This window comes from Falco naumanni, chromosome 9, assembly GCF_017639655.2.
Source record: "Falco naumanni isolate bFalNau1 chromosome 9, bFalNau1.pat, whole genome shotgun sequence".
NCBI lineage: Eukaryota > Metazoa > Chordata > Aves > Falconiformes > Falconidae > Falco > Falco naumanni.
In genome coordinates, this window is record NC_054062.1 from 40,789,500 (window position 1) to 40,817,292 (window position 27,793).

At 37.1% G+C, this 27,793-nt stretch overlaps 1 protein-coding gene across 8 annotated transcripts in view; it reads left to right on the forward strand.

The window, feature by feature from the left end:
• Positions 1-27,793, forward strand: part of PARG (poly(ADP-ribose) glycohydrolase) — a 71,216-nt gene that overhangs the window by 33,317 nt on the left and 10,106 nt on the right. For 7 of the 8 annotated variants that reach the window (XM_040605402.1, XM_040605395.1, XM_040605398.1 and 4 more), the window contains exons 10-15: positions 11,977-12,056; positions 14,480-14,540; positions 15,175-15,250; positions 17,500-17,647; positions 23,091-23,169; positions 23,965-24,073. In XM_040605402.1, the coding sequence (XP_040461336.1) occupies positions 11,977-12,056; positions 14,480-14,540; positions 15,175-15,250; positions 17,500-17,647; positions 23,091-23,169; positions 23,965-24,073 (553 nt within the window). The remainder of the gene's footprint in view (positions 1-11,976; positions 12,057-14,479; positions 14,541-15,174; positions 15,251-17,499; positions 17,648-23,090; positions 23,170-23,964; positions 24,074-27,793) is intronic. The other variant, XR_005829557.1, reaches the window with a different exon arrangement.

Below are 27,793 nucleotides of genomic sequence, written 5' to 3' on the forward strand. Positions count from 1 at the left end.
GATTCAATTAGAAATTTTTCTTCACATCTGTTATTTTTTAAATAAGCTTATTTCAATGTTAAATGGGGGAAGAGGATGGAGACGCTTTCTTCTGCAGAATATTATGGTTCACATGGACTTGTAGATTAGAAAGGGGATTTTGTCTTCTGGGCACCTCCATACAAGGCTGTGTAGGTCAACCTTAAATTTATTAGGCTGGAGCTTAGATAAGTTATTGATGTAGAGTTTTTCTCATTCCTCACAGTTAACATATGTAGCGTGTGTACTCTGAAAACTGAGATGAAATATAAAAATACTGTCACCTGTGATCCAGCACACTTGGGTATGTGTGTCATAAGAGCTCTGTTAGACTAGAACTTCCCAGAATAAATTGTCAGGCATGCCAATGTACTAATAATCGTTTTGGTGCTTGCTGTCCTTAAGGGCTAGCACAAGCTTCTCTGTACTGTGAATTTCAGAAGAGAGGCCAGGGTCACTGTCTTGGTGTTTGTTCCAGCAGTGCAGTAGGTTATGGAAGTGTGGGTGGACATTAATGTACCATACAATTCAGCATGTTTTTCCACAAGTTAGTTCATGAGAACAAATAAATTAAAAGTACCATCCGTGAATTAAAGAAGATTTTATGTTCAAAGCAGCGAAGGAGGACAGTAAAGTTCTGGAAAGAGTTCTGTTTGTACCAGCTATACACTTCTAGCTGAATTTTGAGGTTATTTATGAAGGGCTTGAAGATTAAAGGTTTTGTAACTTAAGCATGTTATAAATCAAGCAGTTAAATTCTTACCAACTACAGAATTAAATACCGCTAAATCAGCGGAGTAAACTGATACTGTCTTCTATGGAGTTGTACAGCAGTATAAAGTCACAGTAGTACAGTGTAGTACTAGTGGTTAACTCTGGGCATAATATTTTGAACTACTTTAAATAAAAAAGCCTTGTTAAATTATTAGGTAAATAGTTTCCTGCCGTAGACTTGAAGAATGACCAGTATAAAGTATGAACTGTTCAGGGGTTTCTGTCCGATTCCAGTCAGTCCTCCTTTGTTTTCTGTCTTGGCTTCCCAGTGCTGTCATTCATGGTAAGTCCCAGCAATGTTATTTAAAGGGGTAATACAGCAGACAGCCTTCAAGCCTTCCTCTTGCCTTATGGATGAGGTAATGCTCAGCTGTTAGTCACATAGGGTAGAAAGCCATTTTTATCCATGTAATTGCAAGAATATTGTTGCCAAACTGGAGGAAAGAAGGGAAGTTCATGTCCTCTGTTTCTTGAGGATTAAAAGTGGCTTGTCCTCAGCGTTTGCCAATTTCTGTGATTTTTTTTTTTTAACATATATAATTAGTTGCCATTTCAAGTCTTTTTTTTACTTAACCATTTGTTGGACCAAAATTCCTTCTCCCCCTGCCCTGTGTATTTTGCATATGATAATGAGCAGATTAGTGAGGTGGAATAGGGGGTGACAGGCAGTAGATAAAATAAGAAGGAATGTATGAGGGAGACTGGCAGGATAAAAGCAAAAGGAGATTGAAGAGAGCAAGTGGTGGAGAGAGCACTACAAGAATTTACAGGTTTTTATTGTGCTACGGTATGTAACCTGATTTCATTGAAATCTGAAAGGAAGGGGGAGAAGGAGGATGGATAGGATTTTATTTCTTTTTCTTCCTGTCAACCCTCTATTTTTTCACCCTGCAAATTAGTTCTTTGGTAGTGAGGGCAAGGAATGAAACGTCATGTTTTCAGCTATTACTGCAGACTTGTAAAGACAGCGAGGTTTGGTTGGTTGCAGTGTGTGTTCTCAGCTTTTACAAAAAAGCCTTTCGTGAAGCTGGTTATACTCAAAAGGCAGTAGGTAATGACTGAAGTTAAAATGTTTGTGCCCTCCCCCACCACCACCCCTTATAACTGTTTTGTTGTAAAGGTTTTGGAGGCTGCTGTTATGCTCTGTCTGCTTAGGGATGGGCATAACAGATTGTTCCACACAGCAGCTCTTTCTCCCCACAATATTATGGACTGCAGCTTTTTCCAGACTTAGTTCTTAGCATAATTCATCTACTACATGACTGTGAATGAATGACTTTGTTCTTTGGGTAAAAAAAAAAAAAATCTGCCATGGTTCCCTAACAAAGCAAAATTACTGAGAGGATGCTTGCATTTGAGGGATTTTTTTCTTTTTTTCTTTAGCAAGTGGTGGTGTTTCTCAATTCTGCTGTGTATGCCCTTTCTGCATCTATACAAAAGGCTTCCACCCCTCCCCTCAACTCCTTGAGACTGAAAAAAATTTGTCCCTCAAATTAGAAACACAACCATATAAGCTGTTTCTTTCTTGTGTTTTCAGTTTTACACAGCAGTCGTTTATCAATTCCCTTTATGCAGAATTAAACATTTCATACACTATAAAACAGTTAATGGTTTCTACATTTAAATGCTGTAACGTTCCTTTTTCCCTCCCAGTCTTTTCTCTACCTCAGGTTTTTATGTGGTATTGACTTACTGTATTTTGCCTTCCACCCATATTTCCCCCAAGGTAAAAATCGAACAGACAGTCAGTGTAAGGCACTGAGACTCTCCCCTTTTTTCTTTTTTCTCTTTTGTTCTTTCTCCCCTGCTCCCTCCTCTTCCCCCCCCCCCCCCCCCCCATCCCCTTTTCCCTGTGTTAATCATTTTCTGGTGCACCAGTGCTTGGCATTGTTACTGCAGTGATGATGGCAAGTGGTTTGAGTGCTGGTGCATGTGCTAATAACTGCAACTGATTGGAAGGAAGGCCATTGTATGTTTTAGTATTGACATGTCATCTGTACTTACCTCTCCTCTCCTGCGTGTTGGTCTTGCCAGATGAGGGGAGAAAGAAAGTGTGCATTCTTCTTTTGACAGTGAAGCACTTAGTTTAATAGTATGTTGTGACACCGATGCTGTTTTGATTGTTCATGCTACAGACTGAAATTCACCTGTGTATAATGAAATACTGGGTACTTTAATTGAATTCTTCCCTTTCATGCTTGGCAAGGATGGACCTATTATGATTCTTAAGTCATTAACAACATAATTCATTTCAAATGTAGCTAATAAAATACAATTCGTATTTTAACTTGGAGAGCTTTAATATTTATGAATTTCAGTAGATAAAATGACATCTGTTCAGTAGCCAAACATTAGATCATACTAAATAGCATAAAATACTGCTTCCGTTCAAAATATCAAGCTAACTTTAAAGAGTTCAGTTTTTCTTTTTAAAAAAACTTTTATAATATATGATGGAAATAGATTAGGCAGCTTTATGAAAAATATCCCATCACAAAAAAGGAAATAATTAAATCTGCTATTTTTTTTGCCTTGCTGGATAAGTTTCCATGGAAATTGCATGCTGGTTGAATGTAGAGCATGAACTGCATTGACTCTTCTGACATAATCTGTACAATTGTGATGTTGTTTGCACAGTTTAAAGTCATTTCTTATGGTGATGATCATAATTAATCTTTTTTGTGAATAGTTGGTGGTTTAATGTTGCACTTTCATTAAAAAATATATTCCTCTTGAGATATATTAAAGATAAGATTGAGCTGTGCTTTCTTGCTTTTTTTTTTTTTTTTTTTTTGGGTAAGATGCTGAAACAGGTGCCATCCACTGTCACACGTGATTTTGCACTGTGGAAGTTTTTTTTTCCCTCCTGTTGACGAAGTTATCAGACCTGTGTCTTGACATTACAGAATTAGGTAGTTTAGGGGAACTACCTAGTCTGATTATATGTAAAAGCAAAGTATAAGGGGGGAAAAAAAACCTTCTGCAATCTTGCATCGGTTCAGGATGACTGAAAAGGAGACGGGTTTGTCAAAAACACACTTTGGTTTTGCTGTGTCTTTGACCTGCTACAGATCTGTTCGTAGCTATGTCAAGTGACAATAACTTCTCTGTTTGCCTTTTTTCAAAAAAACTGACTGTACTTAAACTGGAGGTTGTTGTGCAGCTGTAATAGCTCCCATCAAAGCAATTGAGGTTGAATTCATCATTGAAGGTAGCGTGTCTAATGCCATAAGCCGGGTGGATCTTTTGGCACATATATTAGTGGATGCTGTGGTCTGAAACTGCCAGTATTCCACTAGGACTGAATTTCTTCATCTTTATTAAACAGACCTTTTAAAGCAATTTCAAGTGATAGGAAAGGAGGGGGAAAAAACCCACTAGTTAAGATATATATGTCTGTTACGGAATGTATAATACGTGAAAGGAAATGGGAAAACTGTATAGTACATTTATGCAGGAGAATTGAAATCTGATTTACTAGTAATGCAATTGTCTCTTCATAAACAACATCAATTTCACAACACTAATGAGTATTCTGTGGGGAATAAATTACCTAGCGACTTTGAGAGAACTTGGTTTGGACTGAGATGCATTACTCCTGAAAAGTGGTTCTAGGGTTTCTGAGTTTACAGATGCTGATCCTACAAAATTGATCCTGTATGCCTGCCTTAAGTATATGTTCTAATTAGCCTTGGATGGAATACTTTAAGTAGAGCGTAATTTTCTGAGAAATTTAAAATCAACATTTGCATGTAGTAAATGATTAAATACTCTTTAAACAGACAACTTCAAAAGGACACTATTATTAACAAGCCTGGCATAATTACTTTCCTGTAGTGATTAAAGCAGTACTCAATCTGAATATTTTTTTTAGCTTTGTAAATGTAGTAATTTAGTCCAGAACTTAGTTGTACCATGCTATGGGATGTCTTTTGTTTTAGATCTTTAGGGTAAAATATGGCAAGTACTTGGAGTTAGCATCTTAGCATTTCATCAAAGTCAGCTATCAATCTGGTGTATTTTAGGAGTCCCAAATCACTAAAATTTTCCTTAAAACAGGTTTATAGTGTTCCACATTACTTGCCACAATAAACAAAAGCACAAAATGAAAGGCACAGAGAATAGAGATGTGGGTATATGTGAATGTCTGAGCTGGAAAGATAGTTTTTGCATCCAGATTACCAACAGAATTACGTTGCTCTATTTTTTCTTTGTATGAATCTTGAAAGTCAGTATTTAATCTAGAGATGAAGTTATAATTAAATATAAGGGTGTTGAATTGGCGTGATGTTGTTATATAACTTTGAGATGACAACAGCTTGTACCCAGGACACATGACAGTAAATGCGAAATGGCCTATGAGGTTGAATTATTGAACGTATAGTTTTTCTCCTTGACACGAAGGGAATTAAAAAACTGTAAATTCCATCCTGGGTAAACAGAAAAGGAAAGCAGTTTTGATACAGAAAGGTGCAATTCATGTTATCAAGTGGAAGAGACATACACTAGGCACCAGAAAAGCTGAACTGAGGTTGCTGTACCTGATTTGTGTAAGGTGGTGCTAAGTTTCCCTACTGGGAAGTGCAAGATCTGGACAGTGGCATTTCCTTTTGTGCTGTCCGAGAGCTGGTTGGTTAATTTGTCTGCCTTCCATCTCTCTAGGAGGAATTTCTCATCTGGATTATTCTGCTTTTGATTTATATAAAGTCCGCATTGCATGAATTGAAGTTTTGATACTCTGAATAGCTTTACTTTTAGTTCTCACTTACATTTTTTTGAATGGTGGCAGGACTTCGTAGTAAGGGGTTTAAGTTTTATATAGGCTGTAAGAATTTCCCGTTTAAAATTTACTAAGGTTTTGTCATCTTACGTCATGTTATTGATGTTTAAGTACTTCAAGCTGTCTAGGGCAGTGGTCTCCAAGCATTTTTGGTTGCACATACCTATGAACAAAAAATTTTTGAGCATGCACCCCCAACATACGCATATTTATTTACTTGCAAATTACATGCATGTGCTACTGTATCAATATATTACATTCTAATATGTGCACAAAAAGAGAAATTTTAAAAGGACGAGCTAAAGATGAAGGAAATACTACTTTAAAAAATATTACTATTTTATTTTAATGAATGGTGCAAAAGTACTTTCTACCTGAATCTTAGTGGATTGACTTGCGCACCCCCTGGGGGCTTTGGAGACCAGAGTGGGTCTGGGGTGCTGCTCTTCACAACATATAGGTATGTAAGCAGGAAGGAAACGTTTTGTAATTCATTTCTTTTGATATGTGGAGTATAAATGGTAGCAATGAAACACGAGTTGCAGCTCCATTCTTCATGAAAAGTCCTTGACCAGTAACTGACTGGAACAATCTTCCATCTTCTTCATTGGAGTGAAGCTTTAGGGATGTAGCAGTCTGGTTTAAAAGGCAGACAAATATTTCTGTATGGGGAAGAACCCCACTCAATACCTAATCGATTGAAATGGCTTTCCCAGAAAATATTTCAGGCAAAGCACACAGGTAATTAATGTAATTCCAGTTATTCCTATATGGTAGGCTGAATTGTTTTTCCATATTGAGAGAGTGAAAGAAATTGTTCTCTGTCCTGTGTAAGCATGTGATAAGTACACATAATTATATACACATTCCAAATCTTACATTATGGGGTTCTCTCCGTGTGCATAATGCAAACGGATTTCCTAGACATTAGCTAGACTAATATCGTAGGCAGTCCTCAATATGCATGTGATAGTTACCTTGAGCACAATTGAATAAAAATGTCAAATAATATCGTGACAGACCCTTACTGAAAAAAGAATGTTTTGATCAACTGTGCTTAGCATTGCATATCCAAGCTTAAAAAAATACTTCATTAGAAATATGATACTGTTTCTGAAAAAGGGAGAGTTTTGTTTTTCGCTTTTGTTTGTGGAACTTCACTTTTTTTTTTTTCCGGGGAAAAAAAATTGCAGGAGAAAGATGGAAGAGAGGCTGCTTATGTGCTCCCCAGTGCAACTGATGTAATCCTGAATGATGAGTTTATTGTGCCATTCAACACTGTATTAGTTTTTCCTTCAGGGTTCCGTGTGTCAGTATGAAATTTTAGTAGTTTCTGTTGAGACTGCTAGCATCTGAGAATGCTCAGCCTTTTAATGAAAATAGCCCTCAATCATATGGAGAGTTATACAGATTTGACGATGACATAGGTAAGCATAGTATTTCCACCCCTACACATATGCATCAGAAAAGCTTAGGCTTGAAATGCAGTAAGATACAAAAAGCAAGGTGCTTGGCTTGTTCTTTTTTTTCCCCAAGTATTTTGTGATCCTATACATTAGACTAAAGCTCTGTTTAGTGATTAGTTCTGTTCTTGATATTGGAGGTAAGGTCTATTTGATATTTTTATTTCTGCCTTAACTTTCCATCCTTCCCCCTGCTTAGTCCCTTTACTGGGTGAAATTCATCTGTCCATGCTACTTCCTTGTAAATCCTTCTTCTTCCACCTTTATTTGTAGGAGAAAAATGAGGTTTTAGTAAAATGGCTTGCCCTTGTCTAGATGCTGTGTTGCCCTTGGTGAGACCACACTAAAATACAAGAAACAGTACAAGTGTGTCTTCAACTACAGTAGTAAAGAAAAAGGCACTGTGTAGTGTGTCTGGCAGTTAGGTAAAAGCATGCATAGTTAATTGTGGGGACTAGAAGTATAAACTTGTGCATCCATGCTTTTGCAATAGCAAAAATGCAAATTTTTGTTGCTATTTTAGCAAAATTAGCACACATGAAATGTCATGGATTTATGAATGGGAAGTATTCTTTGAAGTATTGATTCACACTGCAAATTTTGCATATTGTTTTCACATGGGCAGCTTTGAGTCCTTTGGTAGGTTCAGATTTCAGTAAAGGCATCATTATAATCTTGAAAAAGAAACATTCAAAGGAATCCCAGCCTGTGGGTGGGAAGATAACAGGCTGGGGATAGAAATACAGATAACAGATTTATTTAACTGGGAGGTTAAACCACGTGATTGTAATGGTTCTTTCTGCTTGTAAAAATTACTGGAGCCATTTCTTCAAGTAACATGAAAGATCAGTTTAGCACCTTGAAAATTATATTTTGCAAGTAAACTTCTGTATTTTAATAATACCTTAATCAGAAGCAGTGTGTTTTGGAACTGTTCACTTAAGCATGCATTATGTGCATGCCAGGGTCACTTTTGCGTAGCTTTTAACGTTAAATCATGTTGATGTTGGTTTGATTGGAAGTGCACCCTTTGAAGTCCCTTGAAGATTTGCCGCTTGTCTCAGCACTCCAGGGACCTAAGAGCAGGTTCCTTAGAGCTTTTGGCTCCAGCTTTTGTGCTGTCAGAGAGCACGAAATAAGACCATTTTGTGTTTGCAGTCAGTGAGACTACAGAAAACAGAATATTGATTACAGTTTTAAAATGCTTTTTCTCCACCCTAAAATTTAGGGAAATTTAGCAAAAGAAATGCACGTGTTTTTGTAATAATTACTGAAATAGTATACACTGTTGCCTTGTAACTTCATTGTATGTTTACTGACATTCATTGAGTCCTTTTTAAATTTTTTTTTTTTTTTTTACATTTTCCCAGTACCAGTTGTTATTTTTAATATTTCTCATATATAGGAATTCTCTTCAGAACAATTGGATTGTCTGAATACTTGCTAGGAAAGAGTTTTTGGTTAGCCAGAATGACTTTAACAGTCTACTTTGTGTTTATGGCATCATTCACGCATCTGCTTTCTTATGTTTTTAAATCTCTGACCTTGATTCCTCGAACACTTAAGTATGGCCCTGTAGAGGTCTTCATTCATTAACGTTGCTGCTACCCTGGCTTGGAAGCTGGAGAGCCAGAGATAAATTTGTGGCTATGTTTGGCGATCAGCTCTGCAAGCTTTCTTAACTCCCATATCTGCTAAATTGAAGTTATCTGCATGGCAGTGAGAACATCTTGTACAAAGCAAAACAGCTTACATATGCAGTTGCCAGTAATATTTCAATTACTTCGCCTGAAAGTAGGCTTGCAGTGCTTTGCATTTGATTTACGGTGCACTTCATTTGGATGAGTTCTTTAATTGGAATTAATGGGTTTTGGCCTTGGGTTCTTCTGTCAGGAAATTGATTGTGTGGTTTCCACTTACAATTTTGGGCAGCTTTTTTTTAGTAGGATCTGTGCCACAGAGCTTGAGGAAGAATTTTATTTAATATCTTATTGATGCCCTCATATAGCTTTGTTCTTCAAAATAGAGATTTGCTTCAGAAATAGAACTTATCATAATGTTGCCTAATTGATCCGTTTCAGAAGTAAGGATCAAGGTTAAAACGTTCATAACTTTGCCGTGTTATATCTTCACTTAAATTAATGGAGCAGGACTGGGCCATTTTTGATTGTTCTAAGTATCACTTGCTTTTACTGTTGCATGTTGGTTACTTTATGCTGTACTTCGGGAAGCTTGGCTGCCTGTGTGTGTTGCAGGGGGAGGTGTTGGGTTTTCTCTTGTGCTTTTCTTCTGAATGTAGTATAGCTTGGTGGAAGCCTTCCGAATCATTGATATCATGATTTCTATGGAAATTTGAGGGAACATATGAAGCAATCAGTTTCAACTGAATGAATATCAATAACTTTAAATAATTAGATACTGTGAGGGTTTAAGGCTAATTTGTAGCCCGTTAAAATCCTTGGGGATTTTTCCACAGGTCTAAGGTCTAATTGGCCTTTAAATCAAATTCCTAATAATTGAAGTCAAGAGTTCCTTGGTCTGGTTATATGGAAATATGCAAGTGATATACTAGTGTTTTGTATTTTTCAAACATTATAGATAAATAAAAAGCATGTTTGCAGATAGCTATCTTCAGTTTACCATTAGTTCACTAGTAAAGGTAAATCCTAGACACAGAAAATACCAATTAATTGATCTAAGACGCGGTGGTTTTGGCCTGCCACAAATGGCTATCCTTTTATGAGTGTGTTCTGTTTCAGACAAACATGATTTGTGGTCCTAAAATGTGTGTGCAGGACTGGTGTTGCACGCTTTTGTTTTTAATAAATAACATTTTTTTAATATTTTTTTTTGTATTTAACAGTGGATTTTCAAAGAGAAAGTACAATTTATGTTATGCCGTAGCAAAGAAAAGGAAATGCTGTGCGGAGAAGGGTGATGAGAGTTCTGGGGTTAACTGTTATAAAAGATCTGATGCATGTAGTTACTGGATTAATACAGCTACTAGGTCAAAATACAGGTAATTTTGAAGGCCATAGTATTCTTCAATCTCCATGGTATGGACTATCCCTCCAGAGCAAGGGACGCCTGTGCCAGAACCCAGAGCTTCTCAGATTCTTTTGTGCTGCCTTGTGGTCTTTACCCAGCCATGTAGGGCTGGAACAGAAATACAGGTATTTCTTCTCATTATTGTAATTATAGATGCTGTTTGGGGAATATTTTATGTGCTGTAAAATGAGACTTTTCAGAAGCAAATCTGTGTTACTCTAGCTTTGATCGCAGAGGAGAAAAAAGAGAGGTAGTTAACACAGCTTTTAACAAGAGAAAATATTTGGTTGGAGTTCCCTACTTGACAGAGTGGCTGCATTTTGATGAGTAATTGTAATGGATGAAACAAAGTTCATCTGCCTTGCCATTGCCTTTTAGCTTGATGTGACTTATTTTAGTCATGTTTTTTTCCAGTCCTGGACTTCTCCTCCCCAGTCTGTTAGTTATGCTGAGTCATGTATTGCCGTTGTGATACGAAGAACACTCTCCTGAGAGTTTGCAACATAAGTGAGATTTCAATTTGATGTAAAGAGGCAAAAAGCTAGTAAAGGCATGATTGGACTAACAGATAAATTAACCAGTTCAAAGGATTCATACCAAATGAGACTGACAGATAAAAGGTCAGAGATTATTTATGCACGTAGGGAGGACCTGCACACATGTGCACACACGCGTATCAACTCTTCCTTTTATGAACAGCTTATTAGTCATGCAAGCAGAACTTCTTGATAGAACTTGCATATTGGCCCATTTTAAAATAGACGAAGTCTGGAGTTTGCCGCCTTTGCCTGATTCATTATTCAATGAATGAGAGAGATTTTATAAAACCTTTTTAACCACCTCAAAACTTGCTACTGTGACTTAATATACGTTTCGGATGACATTGATCTTTTCAGCATATATACTTCATAAGAATTCTTAAATACTGAAAAAATGTAGTTTGCTACTAAAAGCTGCAATCACCTGACAGCATTCTGGTTTTAAAGGCAGGTTGTCATCCCAGTACGTAGAAACAAATAAATAATGTCGTGTCATTCCTTTACTTAGACTGCTTATTGGGGCGCAATCTTACATCCTTGGGGCTTTCACTGAATCAGACATCTTTTAGTGAACTTCCTACTCAAAGGATATTATTTCTGAAGTCGCTGCTATTCTTCCTTCCAGATAAATTCCATTATGTGTTGCCAGTAACAATGCCTTGTCACTTTGTTGGAAGTGAAATTAACTAATGCGTGTTCAAGTTGCTGGAGGACAGATGATGCAGTAAAAGTATTTCAGCTAACCTTAAAAGAATACATTCACTTAATGGCTAAAAATAGGGCGCTTCTTTTTAATGCTTAGGTTTTTACAAATGAATGTTAGAATGCCAGGAGTTGCCCAGCGGATGAAGCAGTTTCTGTTGGGGGTAGGTTATTTTCTTTAGAAATGCTGCTGGTGCAATGCAACTCTTGAAAGCAATATGGTTGCATTAATTCTTCTGTGCAACTCACTGAGCTGAAAGTAGGGTAAAGCATTTGGATCTTGGAGTACTCAATGTATGTATTGTCACCCCTTGGTTACGTACTTTAATCCAAGCCAGTCTGTTGCAAACAAACTATTAGCTTTCTTGGATGTTCATATTGAAGTTATATTTTTTGATATTACAGTATCAATATGAGATAGGCATTCACTGAGCATCTTAATAAGAAACTTAGCAAGTGAATGAACTTGTTACTCTTAAAGGCCCATGTTATAGGGGCTGTCTAAAGAGTTCTTTCCACAGTACAGAATTTAAATGGAAGGCTAATCAAAGTGTGCATATAATGATTAAAAAATCAATCAAAGTTTGTAGCCTAATAACTATGTACTATGTCCCTGAAATCTAATTAATTGCTTTTATTTCTTGTTTTTCAGATTGTTTGAAGGACGGTCACCAAGGAAGCCTGAGAAACTTAAGACCCTTTTCTGCTATTTTAGAAGAGTCACAGAAAAAAGTATATCCTTTATTCTTTTTCTGAGCTACAAACAGATACGTGAAAAAATTAATCCCATTAAATTTAGAAATGGCTATCCAGCATTATGATGGAAGTGTGCAACAAAAGCCAGCTTGCTAAGTACACTGGTATTTGTATTAATGTAACTTCTTCTCATATAGATGATGCATGCAATTAAATTTTTTGCGCAGGGCTTTGTTTTTTCTGAGAGGGGGATATGAGGGGAATGTGTAAAATACACAGAGAAATATTTTCACCCCCCCTTATACAAATTGTGTGTATATAAATGTGTATATGTAAGTATACTTAGGTATATTTGTAATATATGCAACTACTTGCTACACTGCATCAAAGTGAGGATGTTGAGGGAACTTAGCACCATATGTAGTCATTAAAATCATAGGCTTAAAGATTCTGATTTAAGCTTCAGATTTCCCCCAGTGTGCACATTTAGTCCTCTGACTACCTTTGTAGTTCTGAAGGACTTTCCCCTACTTGTGCTGATATTTCAGTTTTTTCCCTTCTGTTCTCCTAAATCAAAGCTGTTGTGAAGTTTGCACTGCTCAAATAAAACAACTGATAGCAAGACATGAGAGATCCCCAACTCCTTCAGAACTTAGTGCAGTATTTTCCTTAGCATACGTAGTCAGATCTCTTGTTGTAGCCATGAATTTGAACATTTGCATAAGCTTTCAAAAATAATTTTTTGTGATAATTTTATTAGAGCTTATATATTGTATTTTGCGGGAGAAAGAGATTTTACTGCAGTAGCAAGCATACATCATATCCGCAGCAATATCCTCATTACAGTATTTTTTAAAAGAACTTTATTTCTTTACATGTCAGTATTTTACTATCAGCTTCATGTTCTCTCAGAAGGTTTTTTTAAAAGACAGACAGCTTTAAGATATTAAATATTAAAATCCCTTTCCTTGGTTCTGTCCATCTTCAGTTCATAATTTTAGTTCACCACAAATTAAGTCCAGCTACATCCTGTTTCAGCTATCAAACTTTCAGCAATGTCAATAGAACTAAATCTCTGATGTAAAAAGTAAATTGTGATCCAAGTGTTGGACTGAAGAGAGACAGAGTGCTAGCCTTTTTTTTTTTTCAGTTGAGTAATAATGTTTTCATGCAAACCAAATCCTAAATTTATGCAGCTGTCCCTGACCCCCTGTGCATATGAAATCTGTTGGGAACATGCTTTATGAAACTGCATTTCCTAACGTGATAACTTTAAATAACATTTAATGAGTTTCTTGAGTGCTCTTTTTTTGAATTAAGAATTCCTATCATACGTCCAAAAGAGACCCCCATTTCTTTGTTCTTTTTTGTCCAAGGAATTAGTAAGACTGAAGTAACTTAGCTCTGTAAATTACTGTAGTAATTTTGCAATTCTTTATTGTTGCATATTGGAAATAGTAATTGAATTCCTTGTAAAAGAACACAGTGGAGACTATATCAACTGAAGACTGTGCTCAAAAGGTGAATGCTTAATTTGTAAGTCACTGCCACTGATAACCAGAGCTCCTTTGTGGAAAACCACTTGATAACTGAAAGCTGTGCACTTACTTTTTTAAGAGCCAGTAGTCCTTTTATTTCCCCTAAACCCCTGTAATTTTGAAGAAAAGCATAGGATTATTTAAGGCTTTTGGAAAGATATGTTTGTGCTTTACCTACTATTTTGAATGTTTTTCACAAGCATAGACTTACTGGAGCACAGAAATGAGTCTCAAATGCAGTTTTCACTAGGATTACATGACTTAAAGATTGATACTTTCTGTTGCAAAACGAACTTTTTTGAGTAAAACAAGGAGAGAAGATGCTAATGTATCCTTCCTGCAGTGAGCAATAGCTCCTTTTTTTTCTCTTGAGGGCAGGAGTCATTTCTCGGTTGAAATACAGTGAATTTGACTAGCATCCTGGCAGGGCTGAAAACAGCTTGATTTGGAATCCACTAATGCTGATGTAGTAGGATTTTCTTGGAAACATGAGCTGCTGCTTCATCCATCCATAGGCTGAGTACTTTGTGCGTTGTCTGTTGACTCTGAACAGCAGCAACCTCTAAACGCTCACAGTTTCTTTTTTTCTAAGTGGCAGCACATTTTACTTCCAACTATCAAGTCTTTCTATTAGTGTTTACAGTTTAAAAATCACTCGATAAATAGTTTCTCCTTGATCTGGAAAAAGAAAAATACTCAAACTCCAAAGGCAGAAGTGAGTATTTTGGTCTTCATGTTACTTGCTTTCAGTTTGAGCATGGGCTGTCAGGGGAAGATTCAAAGCTGCTCCTGAGGAAAGTTAAGCTTTTGTGTTTCTGCCAAGAATGATGTTGTAATTTTAAAAGCTTACCACTTAAAATAATCTAAGGACTAAAGCTCCAGCAGTTAATACGTTTTCCTCTGGGGTTGGTTTGCCTGTAGAACCTACGGGATTGGTGACATTTACAAGGCAGTGTCTCCAGGAGTTTCCAGACTGGGAAAGGTAAGTCAAACATCCAGTTAACGTAAGAAATTCCTTAAATCGGTAACTGAATCCTATTCATATGACATTAATTCAGGCCTGGAAGTACTACAGAACACAATGTTTGGTATGGATTGTTATGGAGAGAAGTACAGAGGGAAGTGGGTGGACTGCCACAAGTAGTTTGAGTGTCCTGGGTTTTCCAGTATGTTTGCCTGTGAAGCCAACAAGTCTGAAGTGAATTTTACACAGTGAACAGTAGCACATCTTTGGTGCTGTTGCTTGAGTGGGGAAAAAAGAGATGACTTGATTTCAGAAGTCACGGGAAATATAATGAAGTATGGGTGATAACCAGCATAAAAACACGACTATTGTGGCTTTCTTGCTGGTTAGCAAGTTTAAGTGGGACAAACTTGTGTGAAAAACATCGAACTTCAGTTTCAAATTTAACACAATTGACTGTGTTAAACTTTTACAAATTGTTTCTGAGAGGCAAACGCACTTTAATCCGTCAGGTGGTTGGGGTTTTTTTTAAACCACCTTATGTTTAGGGTGTGTAAGAAGTTTGGATTGGGATATCTTTTTGTTTTTTAAATGGATGTCTTTGGAGATTCTGTAATCGTCCTTTCTGTACAATATTTTTCCTCAATGATAGATCTCAGAAAAAACTGTCTAGATTGCATGTCACTTATGAAGGCACCATTGAAAGCAATGGACAAGGTATGCTACAGGTAAGCACATATAACGGTAACTTTGGCTTTATGTCATGGATTTGTCATACTTTTGTGGTCTGCCAGCATAATGAAGTTATTTGTTTATCCTCAATTGACTTAAATGACAAGATGTTATGCAGTTTAAAAGAAACATCAAAATTAATTCCGTGGCCAGTCTTGGTGCTGTCAGTGTTCCCCAGCCCATCTAGGTTTGCCCATCTACCTGGTACAGAACGAGCTGACAGAAAATCAGAAGCTCTGGACAGCTTCAGGTCTTATGGTTCATGCCAGGATTAAAGATTGACAAGATAAAAGTTTCAGGCTGTGATCTTGATGAGTTGTCAAGGGTTTCAGTTTATTTTTAAAAAATTATTCTGCGCCCCAGACGGTGACCAGGTCAGTGGTTCAGGAGACTTTCTTGCTGCTGCCAGCACCACTGTTCCGGTCTGGGAGGCAGTCAGCAAAAGAAATTCATAAGGAGGATGTCCTGTCCATATCTACGGAGCACACTCAGACTTTTCAAATTAGTTGTTTGCTTTTTGCTTTTCTTTTTTTTAAAAAAGAAAGTGCCTTCTAGAGTTTGTTTTAAAAAAAAATAAAAATTACAACTTTAGCCAGGAACAAGTACTGCAAAGGAAGAGGAGGAAGGCGAGTAGGAGTTTTTTCTGTGATGCTTTTTGCTCAAACTTGTCTTGTGACTGAAACCTGAGCATGCAATTAAGTGTATTGAAATTATTAAGAACTGAGCAACTGCTCAATAACCATTTTTCTGTTGTGTCTATCCAACTATATAACCTCAGAGGTGAGAGATTTAATTATACCTTTTCGTGTACTGTTTCTGTTGCACTCTGTAAAAGTGAATATTGCCTGGGATGTAATATGTTTCTTCCTGGCCATTTGAAGTCTTATCAAATGAAATATTTCTGCTCAGTGACCTCGGCCTCAGCAGGCAGGGTCACTGGCTGGGATAAGCAGAGCAGGGATGGTGGTGATGACAGGTTCTGCCGACAGGCTGGTGGTCATCAGACAAAGGCTAAGTGATGTGTCAGGTCACCAAGGTCAGTCCTAGACATCTGGTCAGCAAGTGGGCATCCGCAGAGAACAGGGCTGGGCATGGGCCCATACATGATGTGTCTCAGGTGAGGTCAAGGACAAGGCTGTGTGTTCACACGGGAGCCAGGATGGGGGCCCAAGGTGAGGCTACTCAGGGCAGTTCATGTGCATTTGGGGCTCTGACACTGAACGTTTGGGTCATTTTCATGTTACTTTTTTATATCGTAGTCAAGTTCAGCGGTTCTTAAACAACTGGAGCATGTTGCTGTTTCCAGCATAGACTGGAGGAATGCATGCTGTTGTGGTGGCTGGCTCTCGCTGTGCTTTAGACTTGACTCTTGACTCCTGAATCAGTTTCTAATCTACACGGATGTTCATGTTGCTCCAGCAACTCTTACAGGAGGGGGGAAAAAAAAAAAAGTGTGCTCTCATCAGCTATCTAAATAAAAATCAGTAGGAAGCTAATAGCATTTGAAAGATGAATTGACCTTTTAAACTACAAATTTATATGGGCAGTTAATCTGTGTAAATAGTAATCACTTTATTGGATAAACCAAATCCTTTTAAAACTTGTCTATATAAAAATGTGATTTGCAAAATATGTTTTATTGCAGCAAAAAATAAGAGTCCAGAGCTTCTCTCTTTCAGGTAGAAACCTTAATGATCAAAATTACTTGCCTTGTTCAGGTGCATTTCAAGGAGAATTCATAAGAGATTCTTCTAAGTGCAGAGCAACTGGTAGGGGGGCAATGCTAATCTTAAAATGTTTCATTGTGGACAGTTGGGGCAGAATGCTTATTAAAGGACAACTTAATAATTGTTCCACGTCCATAAAATGCGAAAAGAATACTGTGCTATTATCATCTTTCACATTTACTGAAATGTGTTTCATTGTTCAGTATGTGCTCTTCAAAAGAAAACCCACAAAACTTGAATTCAGAGCATTTGAGGTGCAAAACTTGATTTTGCTGTATAATGTCTTGCTTGTTTAAAGTTTTTGGAGAATTAGAAAGAGAAAAAAAAGATAGTTATACTGTTAATTAAGGCTCTGTCCCTTAGGTTATTATTATTAATGAGGCTGCTTGTATTTTGAAGTGATAGCAGGTTTCAACAGAAGTACTGAAATTTGTACAGGACTTTTATTTACCTTGGTAAACGAAAGAATTTTGTGCTGTTTGCTTGTCTCATAATCCTCGTGAATATATTTTTGTTAGGTTGATTTTGCAAACCGTTTTGTTGGAGGTGGTGTGACTGGGGCAGGACTAGTCCAGGAAGAAATTCGGTTTTTAATCAACCCAGAACTGATTGTATCAAGGCTCATCACTGAAGTCTTGGATCACAATGAATGTCTTATCATCACAGGTTGGTCTTTTGCAGAAAATGTTTCACATCTTATTCTGGTTTTACGTATAGATGATACATTTCAGGTTGGAAGTTTTAGTATGTTTAAATGCTTTAGGGATAAAAAAAGGAAGAAAAAAAGTAAAGTTAATACTCATTTGACAATGAGCTTCCTTCTTCACTCCACCTCTTAAGACCTTAGGGCTGCTGTTCCTGTAGATGTTTTGTGAAGGAAACATATTTGAGGACTTTGGTGTTTAGGCCTAGCTCAAGAATATATGGGGCAATATAGGTAAAAGCCACAATTACTAGCTATTAGCTGGTAATGCTTCTGTTACCTTGAAGCAGGGGTGGTTTTTTTTTTTTGTTCCTGTCTGGAATTTGTAACATTGTAACTGCCCTTTAGTTAGCAAAAAGGGGAGGAAGTGGAAGAGGAGAAAATCAACATCTGTTAAAAAAGGTTAGAAAGTCAGGAAATGTCTGTTAAGGATTTTGTTCGTAACTTACAAGACCATGTTTGTGTTACTTGCAAGTTAGTTATGAGTTTGTAACTACAACATCAAAAACTAAACACTTCTCCGGTATGTTGTTGATGGGCTGTGTATGGAGATGCTCTGTCTGTCCAGTGCTTTACTGGAAGTTTTTCCTTTTGTTTCAACCTCTGTTACAGAACTTGGAATGTTTTATTATTATCCATTGAATCAAAACAGTGAGCATCAAACCACTAAACGTCACTATTAAGAACTGGAGAAACCCAGGTTGTGCTGTATATGTCTGTTTCATACATGGGAACACAGTGAGCATTTGTCATGAATGAAAAATAAAATGATGCTATAATATTTTTTTATGTACTCTAAAGAACAGCTATTAAAAAAAAAATCCACAAAACTTGATCAGAGAAGTCCTCTAGGCAAATATGGTAATAATTATGTATATTTTATATTTTTCAGTAAAAATGTTGGGTTTGGTTACCTGAGCTGCCTCAACAGTCAGTAATTTGTATAGGTATTAGAACACATTTCTTGGAAAAGTCCTTCCAGAGCACTTTTCACATGCATGCACAGTAGGAATTTGAATTTATATCTTGCTAATCTTACTTTGCCCTGAGCTATTGATTGTACTGGGCAGAGCATCTTTTGTTTTCAGTCTTACACTTGGTAATCTTTTTAAGACAGCGTTTTATTTTGTTTTTCCACCCTGCCAAAGCTTAATTCTTTTTCTGTGAGAACTTTTTGATAAATTGGCTTTTTGTGATTACCTTTTAAAAAATTGAGTCAGAAAATTCTTGGCTGTGGCTGATTTCTGTTGTGTATTTTGGATATGATACTATAACAAGATTAAGATGTTGAAGTACTGTCCTCTGGGTGAGGCCCTTCTGACAAGGGTAAAAGCAGAGCACAGCTATCAGTCTGTGTAATAACTGATGGGGAGAAAACACTGAGTGCTTTGAAAGAGCATCTTCCATTCCTCTGCAAAAAACACTGATTTGGCATGAACAAATAAAGGTGGGGATATTTTTTCACAGCAATATTTTTTTTTTTTTTAGTTTTTTTGAGTACTTTATAGTGTTTTGCAATTAGTATTTGTGTTACAGTGTTGTTCTCTAATGGAAATGGCCATTCCATCATTTTCATTTAATCCTTGGAGCTCTTCCACCTCAGTTCTTAGCTGAGTCTCCTTGCTGTGTGTTACAATCCTCGTGATAAATTACATTCTTTCTGATGCGTCTTGGCTTAGCAGCCTAATGGGTATAACTGTGTAGCTTAGATTTGCAGAAGAGTCTGAGAAATTGGAGAGAAATTAAATTTGTTTTGATTGCACAGTATCTGGTTAAGATCACTGCTGTAATGAGTATGGAACTGGCCATGCAAACACTCAGGTTCTTCAGCACAGACATCTCCCTACAGAAATGTCAGCAGCACTGCCAGAGAGTCTTACAGCTGCATTTCTGCTAGAGCTGTGAATAAGGGTCAGTGTTTCTCATTCAGGCTTTTTTTTTTTCTTCTTTTTTTTTATCCACCTCCTGCCCCAGCCCCATCTTGAGTTCATGTGTACTTGAGCGGTGTTAAGAGCAGATGAAGCAGTGTTCCATGTTTGCTTTAAATCTACAGATTGAACAACAACCAGTACTGGTTGCATCTTAGCGATGCATTTCCAGAGACCTCTAAGCACATTACTCGTGCAGTAAATGAGATCAGATAATCGGTTCAGCGGAAAATTTACTCAGAGGGGAAAAATTGTTTTTCAGCTGGATTTAGCAGGCTGATTGTGCTACTGTCTGGAGACTCAGAAGATTAACAGTAGCACAAGATAAGGATCAGAAGAATTGGTTGAAAGGGAGAGAAGGACCTTCCCTTCACTTTTGGCAGTAAATGTTTCTTTGGGTTGGTGACTACAAAACTATACTTGCACTGTTCGCATGTTCTCCTTGTTACTCAGTGCTACTGGTACTGGCTCTTCCGAGGCATAATTTCTAGCTCATAAGAAAGACTAGAAGGACAGCATGGTGAGGCTTTTCCCAGTCCTTGGGAACTTTATAATGCCATACAGATGACAGGAAAATGAAAAGCTACACTATAGAGTCTGAGAAAGGAATATTTATTTTTAGTAATAATTGCAAGTCTTTCTAGATAGATGAGGTCCCATAAGCACTAACACTCGGCAGTTTTATCATTTGATGCTGTGATTATTACAAGTTTCACAAAGAATGTAGTTTTGAGGGATACCTGTATATACTTTCTTTTGACTTAAGGCTTTTGTAGTTTTTGTAGTTTGTTTTTAAATTTCTGATGGAACTATACTGTTATGCTGTATTTGGCCTGGCTTTTTTTACCCCTTTTTTTTCTTTTATGGGAAGAAAAAAATTCACTAGAAACATTAGAATATCCAGTTTATCCCGTACTGCTTCTATTCTCCCAGCTACAGCAGTTTGTATCGTAGTGGTTCATACGCAAAAGTGCTGCCAGTTGAATACCCATTTTTGTCTGACATATTTCCAGAGCTTCACTTATGAAAACCCATTGATTTTCATTAACTTTGGGTTTCTGGGACATGAGTATAGATTTTTGTGTGATTTCTTTGAATATCTCTGTTATTATTTTTTTTATATATGTGTGTATGTTTGTATTTGCTTGTTTGTTTGTTTCCTGGTGCTTTTGTGATCAGACACTGCGCTTCGATAAAAATAATGAAAACTGAACCTTGAAAAAGTTAGCTTAATACTTTGACTGTCACTTAATCTAGGTTATCAAGATACTGTGAGAGGGTAGTCTTGTCTTTCCACATGCTAGACACCAAAGGCAATGCTTCCTTTTCCAAGTTGGAAGTTTTGCTAGGTTGTCCCCTAAAGAGAGCTGTCAGAAAAGTCTTATACTTCTCTGTTTTTGCTTACTATTTGCTCAGATACTTTTTCCAAGCATATAAATAAAACTGAATTTTGCCCGTGTCAGGAAAAGTTACTGAAGGTTGGTAGCCTGTAATTCTATTAGAAGACTGTTCTGAATATTTAAGCTGCTCACAGTTGTCCTTTGATCGAGGGCATGGGTGTGTGTGAATATACAGGCATATTCTGCCGTCGCAGTTTTGGGGGACTTTGATTTTGTAACAGGAATTGAATTCTTGGTGAGGAATCTTTTACCATCCCACTCATTTTGCATAGCAACTTTTCAAAATAGCCTTGAGTGGAATTTGTGTGCCCTCAGTGTGGTTAATCATCTAGACGAATCTAAATGAATGAGTGAATAATAGGGCAGATGATTTAAAGAAGCACTGATAAGTCTTTTCACTTAAAATGAATTAGGGTAAGCGGGGAAAATGTCTTGAAGTAGATGCATCATGTTAAACAGTTTTTAACAGCTTGTGTTTCCTATGTTTGAGACTACAGATAGCCAGCATTCAAATTCCCTGGTCAGATGCAGTTAAAAGTGAATAGTTCCAGGTTTCTGATTGTTCAACTTCAGTTTTATTTTTATTTAGAAATCGAATAACTTTGAGATTAGATTTAAACATTTGTATTCTCAGAGTATCACCAACCTGTGCAATAGTTAGGCATTAATCTTGTCTTAGTAATCAGACATTTTGTGCTGCCTGCTGACACACATCTTTCTAAAACCTATTTTTCTGTTATATATATAGGCATAGCTGGTGTTACTGTTTGTAATGAAGGGATTGCTTAACAGTTATCTCCTTACTCTTACTGCTTAAGCCTGTGCCAAACTGTACAGGTAGGAGCTGAAATTTTCCAAACAAGGTATTCTTTTCAGTCCCCTGCTTTTGGAATTGGGCTGTTGTGAGCTCAAAATGGGGAAAAGTTGTGATTTTGCTGTGGCATTACTTTAGAAGTATTTCTTTGAAGCATTTGTGCATTCCCAGGTTTTGAAGCAAGGTCCTGAAGCTCAGTAAAATGACACATGAAAGGCAGCCTTTTAGAAAGGTTCTGATCCTTACTGTCAGTTAAAATGCTCTCCTCCTTGGTCTTCAGATAAACCTTTGAAAAGGAGTTGGTATAGCAGAGCATAATAGCTAAAAATACTGGATTTCTTAGTGAGCTACTTTCTTACAGCTCTTGGTGCTTGCCAACATACCCTGCTGGACTCTTGACAGAGCAGCCAGATACATGCCAGACCATGATTTCGTGGCTCCTCAAGTTTTTATAAAGTAGCTTTCTGGCACTGAGCACTCCAGCTGACAGCAGTGATCTTTGGGTTCAGTCAGTGTCATTACTTGCTGAAAAAATGTAAGGCATAATGGTAACAAGGAAAGAGGTGTACTGGGCAGTGAGACTGCAGGGCAGCAAACTGGTTAATACTGGTGTGTTGGAAATCTGCATCATTTTTGACCGTCAGGGTTTTCTTTGGCTTTATAGATTTTAATTTTGTTAGAGTAACAAAACTTGTTAGAGAAATAAAATGTGTGAACGTATTGCTCACCACATACACTTTTGAATCTGTGTGTATTTTTCTTGTGTTTCCTAAACTGTCAGCCCAGATGTTTGCTAAATTGTGATGAAGTATAGTTGCCATGTTTTCAATAGCGGAGTGACTATTTTATCATCATGTTTACAGGTAGTAGCCTCAAAAAAGAAGAAAAAAATATGTGCTGGTGGCCCGAAGGCTCACAGTCTTAACCAGATATTAGCCAGTAAAACTTCAAAGATGACAGGCAGTTTATTGAGAAGCTATTGAACTTGAGAGTGGCAAAGTTGAAAACTGTCTTGTTATATACTGGACAGCATACATAGATCTGCACTTGCAGTGTTCTGTGGTGGATGCTACACAACATCTGTGGAAACAAAGCTTCTGCTGGTAGAAGATAGTGCATTCTTGGTGCAGATATGAATTCTGTTTTCCTTTGTTTCAGAGAGCTGTGTGTTCATTCGGAGAAGCAGTGATTCCTATGAAAGATTTGTCAAGATAAAAAATATTTACATACTTTTTTAATAATGTGGAAAAATCATTTGTTTCAGGTACTGAGCAGTACAGTGAGTATACAGGCTATGCAGAAACTTACCGGTGGGCAAGAAGCCATGAGGATAAGACCCCAAGGTAAAGTTCCATGTAAACATTTAAAGTGAAAGTGTAAGTTAAATGTTACAGATTTGAAAACTTGGTGCTCTAAGTATTTCCTAGTGTTTGCCTTAATAGAGAATTTGGCTGTTTGATCCTGCTCTCTTCAGTAGAGCCGACAAGCTAACAAAGCTATCTCTTATTAATGATGAGATATTAATGCTAATAAATGGTACCTGCCAATATGTCAGTTCTTAAACTAACATCTTTTACAGTTACATGTATTCAATCCAAAGCTTTGTTAAGGTACTGACTGAACTCTGGATTGTAATGTCACAAAAAGTTTGACAATGATACCTCAGGTGCTACAGTGCAGCTGGTATGTGGCAAAATAAGATTTCATGTAATGGATCTGAGTAGAAAGCTCTGAGGTCTTGAGTTTCTTAAAAATTGTTACCATAGTGTATACACAGAGTTATTCATTTGGTGTAGAAACATACATAATACATTCTCATTTAAATGTTGGAGGAAGACAGAGAGCCAAAGTGCTTTTCATTGACCTTGCAGTATTCTTACGTAATAAATAGTACTGTGCAATTTGATTTGTTTCACATTTATGCCCAAAGTCTGGCCAGATTATTTCTGAATTTTTAAGGAGACCTGTCTCATTTCTGATGGTGCTTTCATTCCTGACCCACTGTCTGTTACGAGCTCACCTTTCCTAGCTGCTTCTAACAGAGAAGCTCTGCAGGGAATTGCTCATTTTGGATCATGATTATATGCCAACATTAAAAAAACTAATGTCATCTGCTTTTCTCCTCCCTCTGATTTTAGGGATGAATGGCAGCGACGCTACACTGAAATTGTTGCTATTGATGCATTTCACTTCAGACGTTTCCTTGATCAGTTTGGTCCAGAGAAAATTAGAAGAGAGCTCAACAAGGCCAGTAGCAGTTTAATGTTTATAGTACTACTTCAAATATTTTTGTATTATTATCTTCAGCTAAGGAAGTTCTTGCTTAGTTGTGTCTCTTAGATGTATTTCAGGGTTTTGCTGTCCAGTGTTAAAGCAGAAGCTTGTCAAATAGAACGACTCTTACCATTTCATATGCTATTCAAAGGTGTATTTTACTTCACTTTCAAAAATACAAGTGAAATTTGGATATACATTTTGTTAACTCTTCCCTCTCCTGCTTCTAAATCATGATTTTAAGTTCTCTTCCTGTGACTGGCTCTGCTGAATCCTACTCAGCCCTGCAGTCAAGGTAGAGAAGGGGGTGCCTCATGTTTTAACATGGTCACAGTTCGCAAATATGGTGCCACTTGCTTTTCTTCCACCTTTATTGTTTGCTCCTGGGGTATTGCCATATTACCTGGGAGTTATCTTTTCATATATTCATGTCATCTTGAGATCAGATCCAGCTGTTCATAAGTCTCCTATTTTTTTTTTTTTTTTTTTTGCACAATGGCTGCAAGGGCTGTTGCAACTGATTGTGTATATACTTAGAGCTTAGTAATGGTGGTGTTCGGAGGACTAATAAATCAGGCCAGTTTTAATCATTTTAACAAAACTTTAGACTGACATTGAGCAAAAGCACACTCCCTACTAACAATTCTTAAACATTATTAATCATTATCACTATGTAGTCAAAGTAGACAGTCCTTGGCCTTACCCTGCGTTGGCTGTATGTATGCAAAACTGCACTGATCTGATGGCTACGGTCCTTGATAGGGTGGTCTTGGTCATCTAAGTTGCCAGGCTGAAGAGCTTTTTGGTAAGGGAAGGTGGAAGTGTGGTGGGCATCTTTTTGCTCTCCCTAATTTGGGATCCTGTCCTTGTAAGACACTTGAATTTTTAGATGGTTCCTAGCCCTTGGTCTCTGCCCTGGACTGTGTGCTGCGTAATGTTTGTGAACATGGGGTTACTTTCCCAAGCCACGGCAGGTGCTTTATCATCTTGCATGGCTGAGATTTCCATGTTACTTGTTTTAATTCTTGCTTTGCTGCTGTTTCTTTTCTTGAGGCTAAAACAGTTTTTTCCCAGCTTTTGTTGTCCTTTTCAGTGACTAGTAATTGCCATCGCTGAGCTGTTTATAGTTCTGAGACCTTCGCTTTCAACCTGTGCCAATGTTTTCAAGGCCTTTGCTGTTATCCCAGGCACAAATATTATCTCCTAACAAGAAATGCCTGGTATCAGTCTCTGGTTCACATAGCCGCCTTATTAACTTCTAAGTATTTGCTAATGGAGCAGAACGAGGGCCTTGCATGGCTAGTGTAAGGCGTGGGTAGTGACAGGTCTGTGGTCTGTTGTAGCAGTGGCAGTGATAGTTTTATTGGACAGTTGAGTACAGAATGCTTATACAGTTATACTGTATTATTGTGCTTGTATTTGGGTTCAAAACAAACATATGGCAATGTGTTTCTTATTCTCAGCTGGAAATGCAAAAGGAATATACCTGGAAGCTCATCTTCCCACACACACGCACCTCCCAGAAATGATGTACGGTGCTGAAGGACTAATTTAATTTAGTCATAAAATCTTAGTATCTTGACTAAAGTAACATTCATCAGCTTGTTTCTTCATGGTTGGTAATGAAATTAGCCCTGAAAAAGACAGTAAACAAATTTTGTAAACTTCAGTGATATCGTAGAACAGAATTCAAATTACCTACTCCAGTGAATTTATGATCTGCCTACAATTTTCAGTAGTATTGATTTGGTTTGGATTTTTATATTGGTAGATATATGCAGCTTTTATACAGTGTGTCAGTATGGCTGGTATTGTTTGAGGACTGATTGGTATTTAAAGAAAATTGTAAGCCTGAGTTAATTCTGTTTACTACAGTAAAAATTTCATTACATTTATTGGAGGTTCTATACTTTTGAACGTATTGTGGGTGGGTTTTTTCGGTTTGATTTAAAATTAATCTTAAGACTGTGGGTGAGAACAAGTGGATGGAATAAGCTGCAATTCTATTTCTATTATGATTTAATAAATCAGGACTCAGTATGCACAGTATATGCACATAGGCTTTGAAATATGAGTGTATTGTGTGTTAGTAGACACAGCTCAGTGTTCAGAGGTTCTTTTGTTTGTCGTTATTTTGTTAGATGTTAGGAAATGATTGAAACAAAAGTGGTTCTTCTTGCAACCTGTATTTTCTTACAAGCCTGTATGTTTTCTCCTGCATAAAATCCATTTATCTTAAAGAACCAGATGTTCACTTTTGGTTAGTTTTCTCAAAAGGTAGCTGTCTGAGGCTGACCTTTGTTGCTGGTTTAAGCCGTACTGAGAAAACAAGATTAATGTTGTCTGAAGTCAGCTGTTCAGAATAAGAAACAAAAAAATCATTGAATCTGATTCCAGCATTAAGATTTACAGATGTATGTGCAAGAGATGTCACTGTTTCATCCTTGGTAGCCCCTTGAGATTATTGCCTAATAAAGACTCTCACTAGCAATAACTTTTCCCATTGCAAGTTCCACTTCCCAAATCCTAAGGAACAACTGACTTACCGTGGGCTTGCAATCCCATTTGTAGATGTCATTAAGCCTACTTAGGTAGTCAGCAATTAAAAAAAAGTTACAGCTTCATATCTGGCAAGAAATGCTTCCCTAAGAGTTATGGTAAGCCAAACAGTTATGTTTGAGTGTTAACAGTGAGAACTATATATAACACTTTTTATATGAAAACAAACCAATTGTAAACATGATACAACTTCTAAATATGAGACACCATTTATTTGAAGTTGTGTTGTACAGCTTAAAAACAGATTCATTTATGTCGTTCAAGAGGAACACCTCTTCTGCTTCCCATAGAAAAGTACCTGCTTTAAAACTGCTTTTCATATTCCTAGGCGAAACCTATTTCAAATATTGGTTCATAATCTCTTGTTTAAAAAAGTGATTATTTTTATCTTTACCCTTTATTTGCAATGAAAGATCATAGAGGAGCACTTAGATATTTTTTGTCACTGCTGCTGAAGTCCTTCCAAGTATTTGCTGACTTCCTTACTGTGTCTGATGAGACAGTTTTTGTTCTCTGTGTCCTGGCGAGTTGAGAAATACATGCCCATTAAGTAAAAGCTGAAAATAAACCAGCAACTTATCACAACACCAATCCATTTCCCTCATTGGGAGGATGGATTTTGAAGAATTATTGTCCAGGCAACCAGAGTAGTAGCTTGCCTGGTCCACTAGTTTTGTACAAAACAAATGTGTTCTGGACATGAAGCATACTAATAATACCTCTGACCTGAAAGAGCTCGAGCAGCTGCATGCACCTGATGAGGTGTAAGTGCTCCTTATGCAAACTCTGAATCTGGTATCGTGCGAAATTGTAACTAACACAAGCCTGAATTTGCAGCTTAGATCAGATTGGAGTGAAACTATGGGTATTTCAATCTGTACCAGACAATTGTACCAGTTCAATACCATTTTGTACTGTTGAAAAACATCCTAAAGAGTTTTATCCTTTTTTCCATGTATGGTAGCACCTGCCTTTACTCAAGATTTCTTAGTGAATATTGCACTTTTTCCTCCTACCCTCATTTATTACATTAGACCTGTATTCTAAGATGCCATTTTGTATTTTATTTTTAGTTTTGAGACATTTCATTAATACTGGACACAGCAGTTCAGCTATCATGTGTGCTAAATAAGC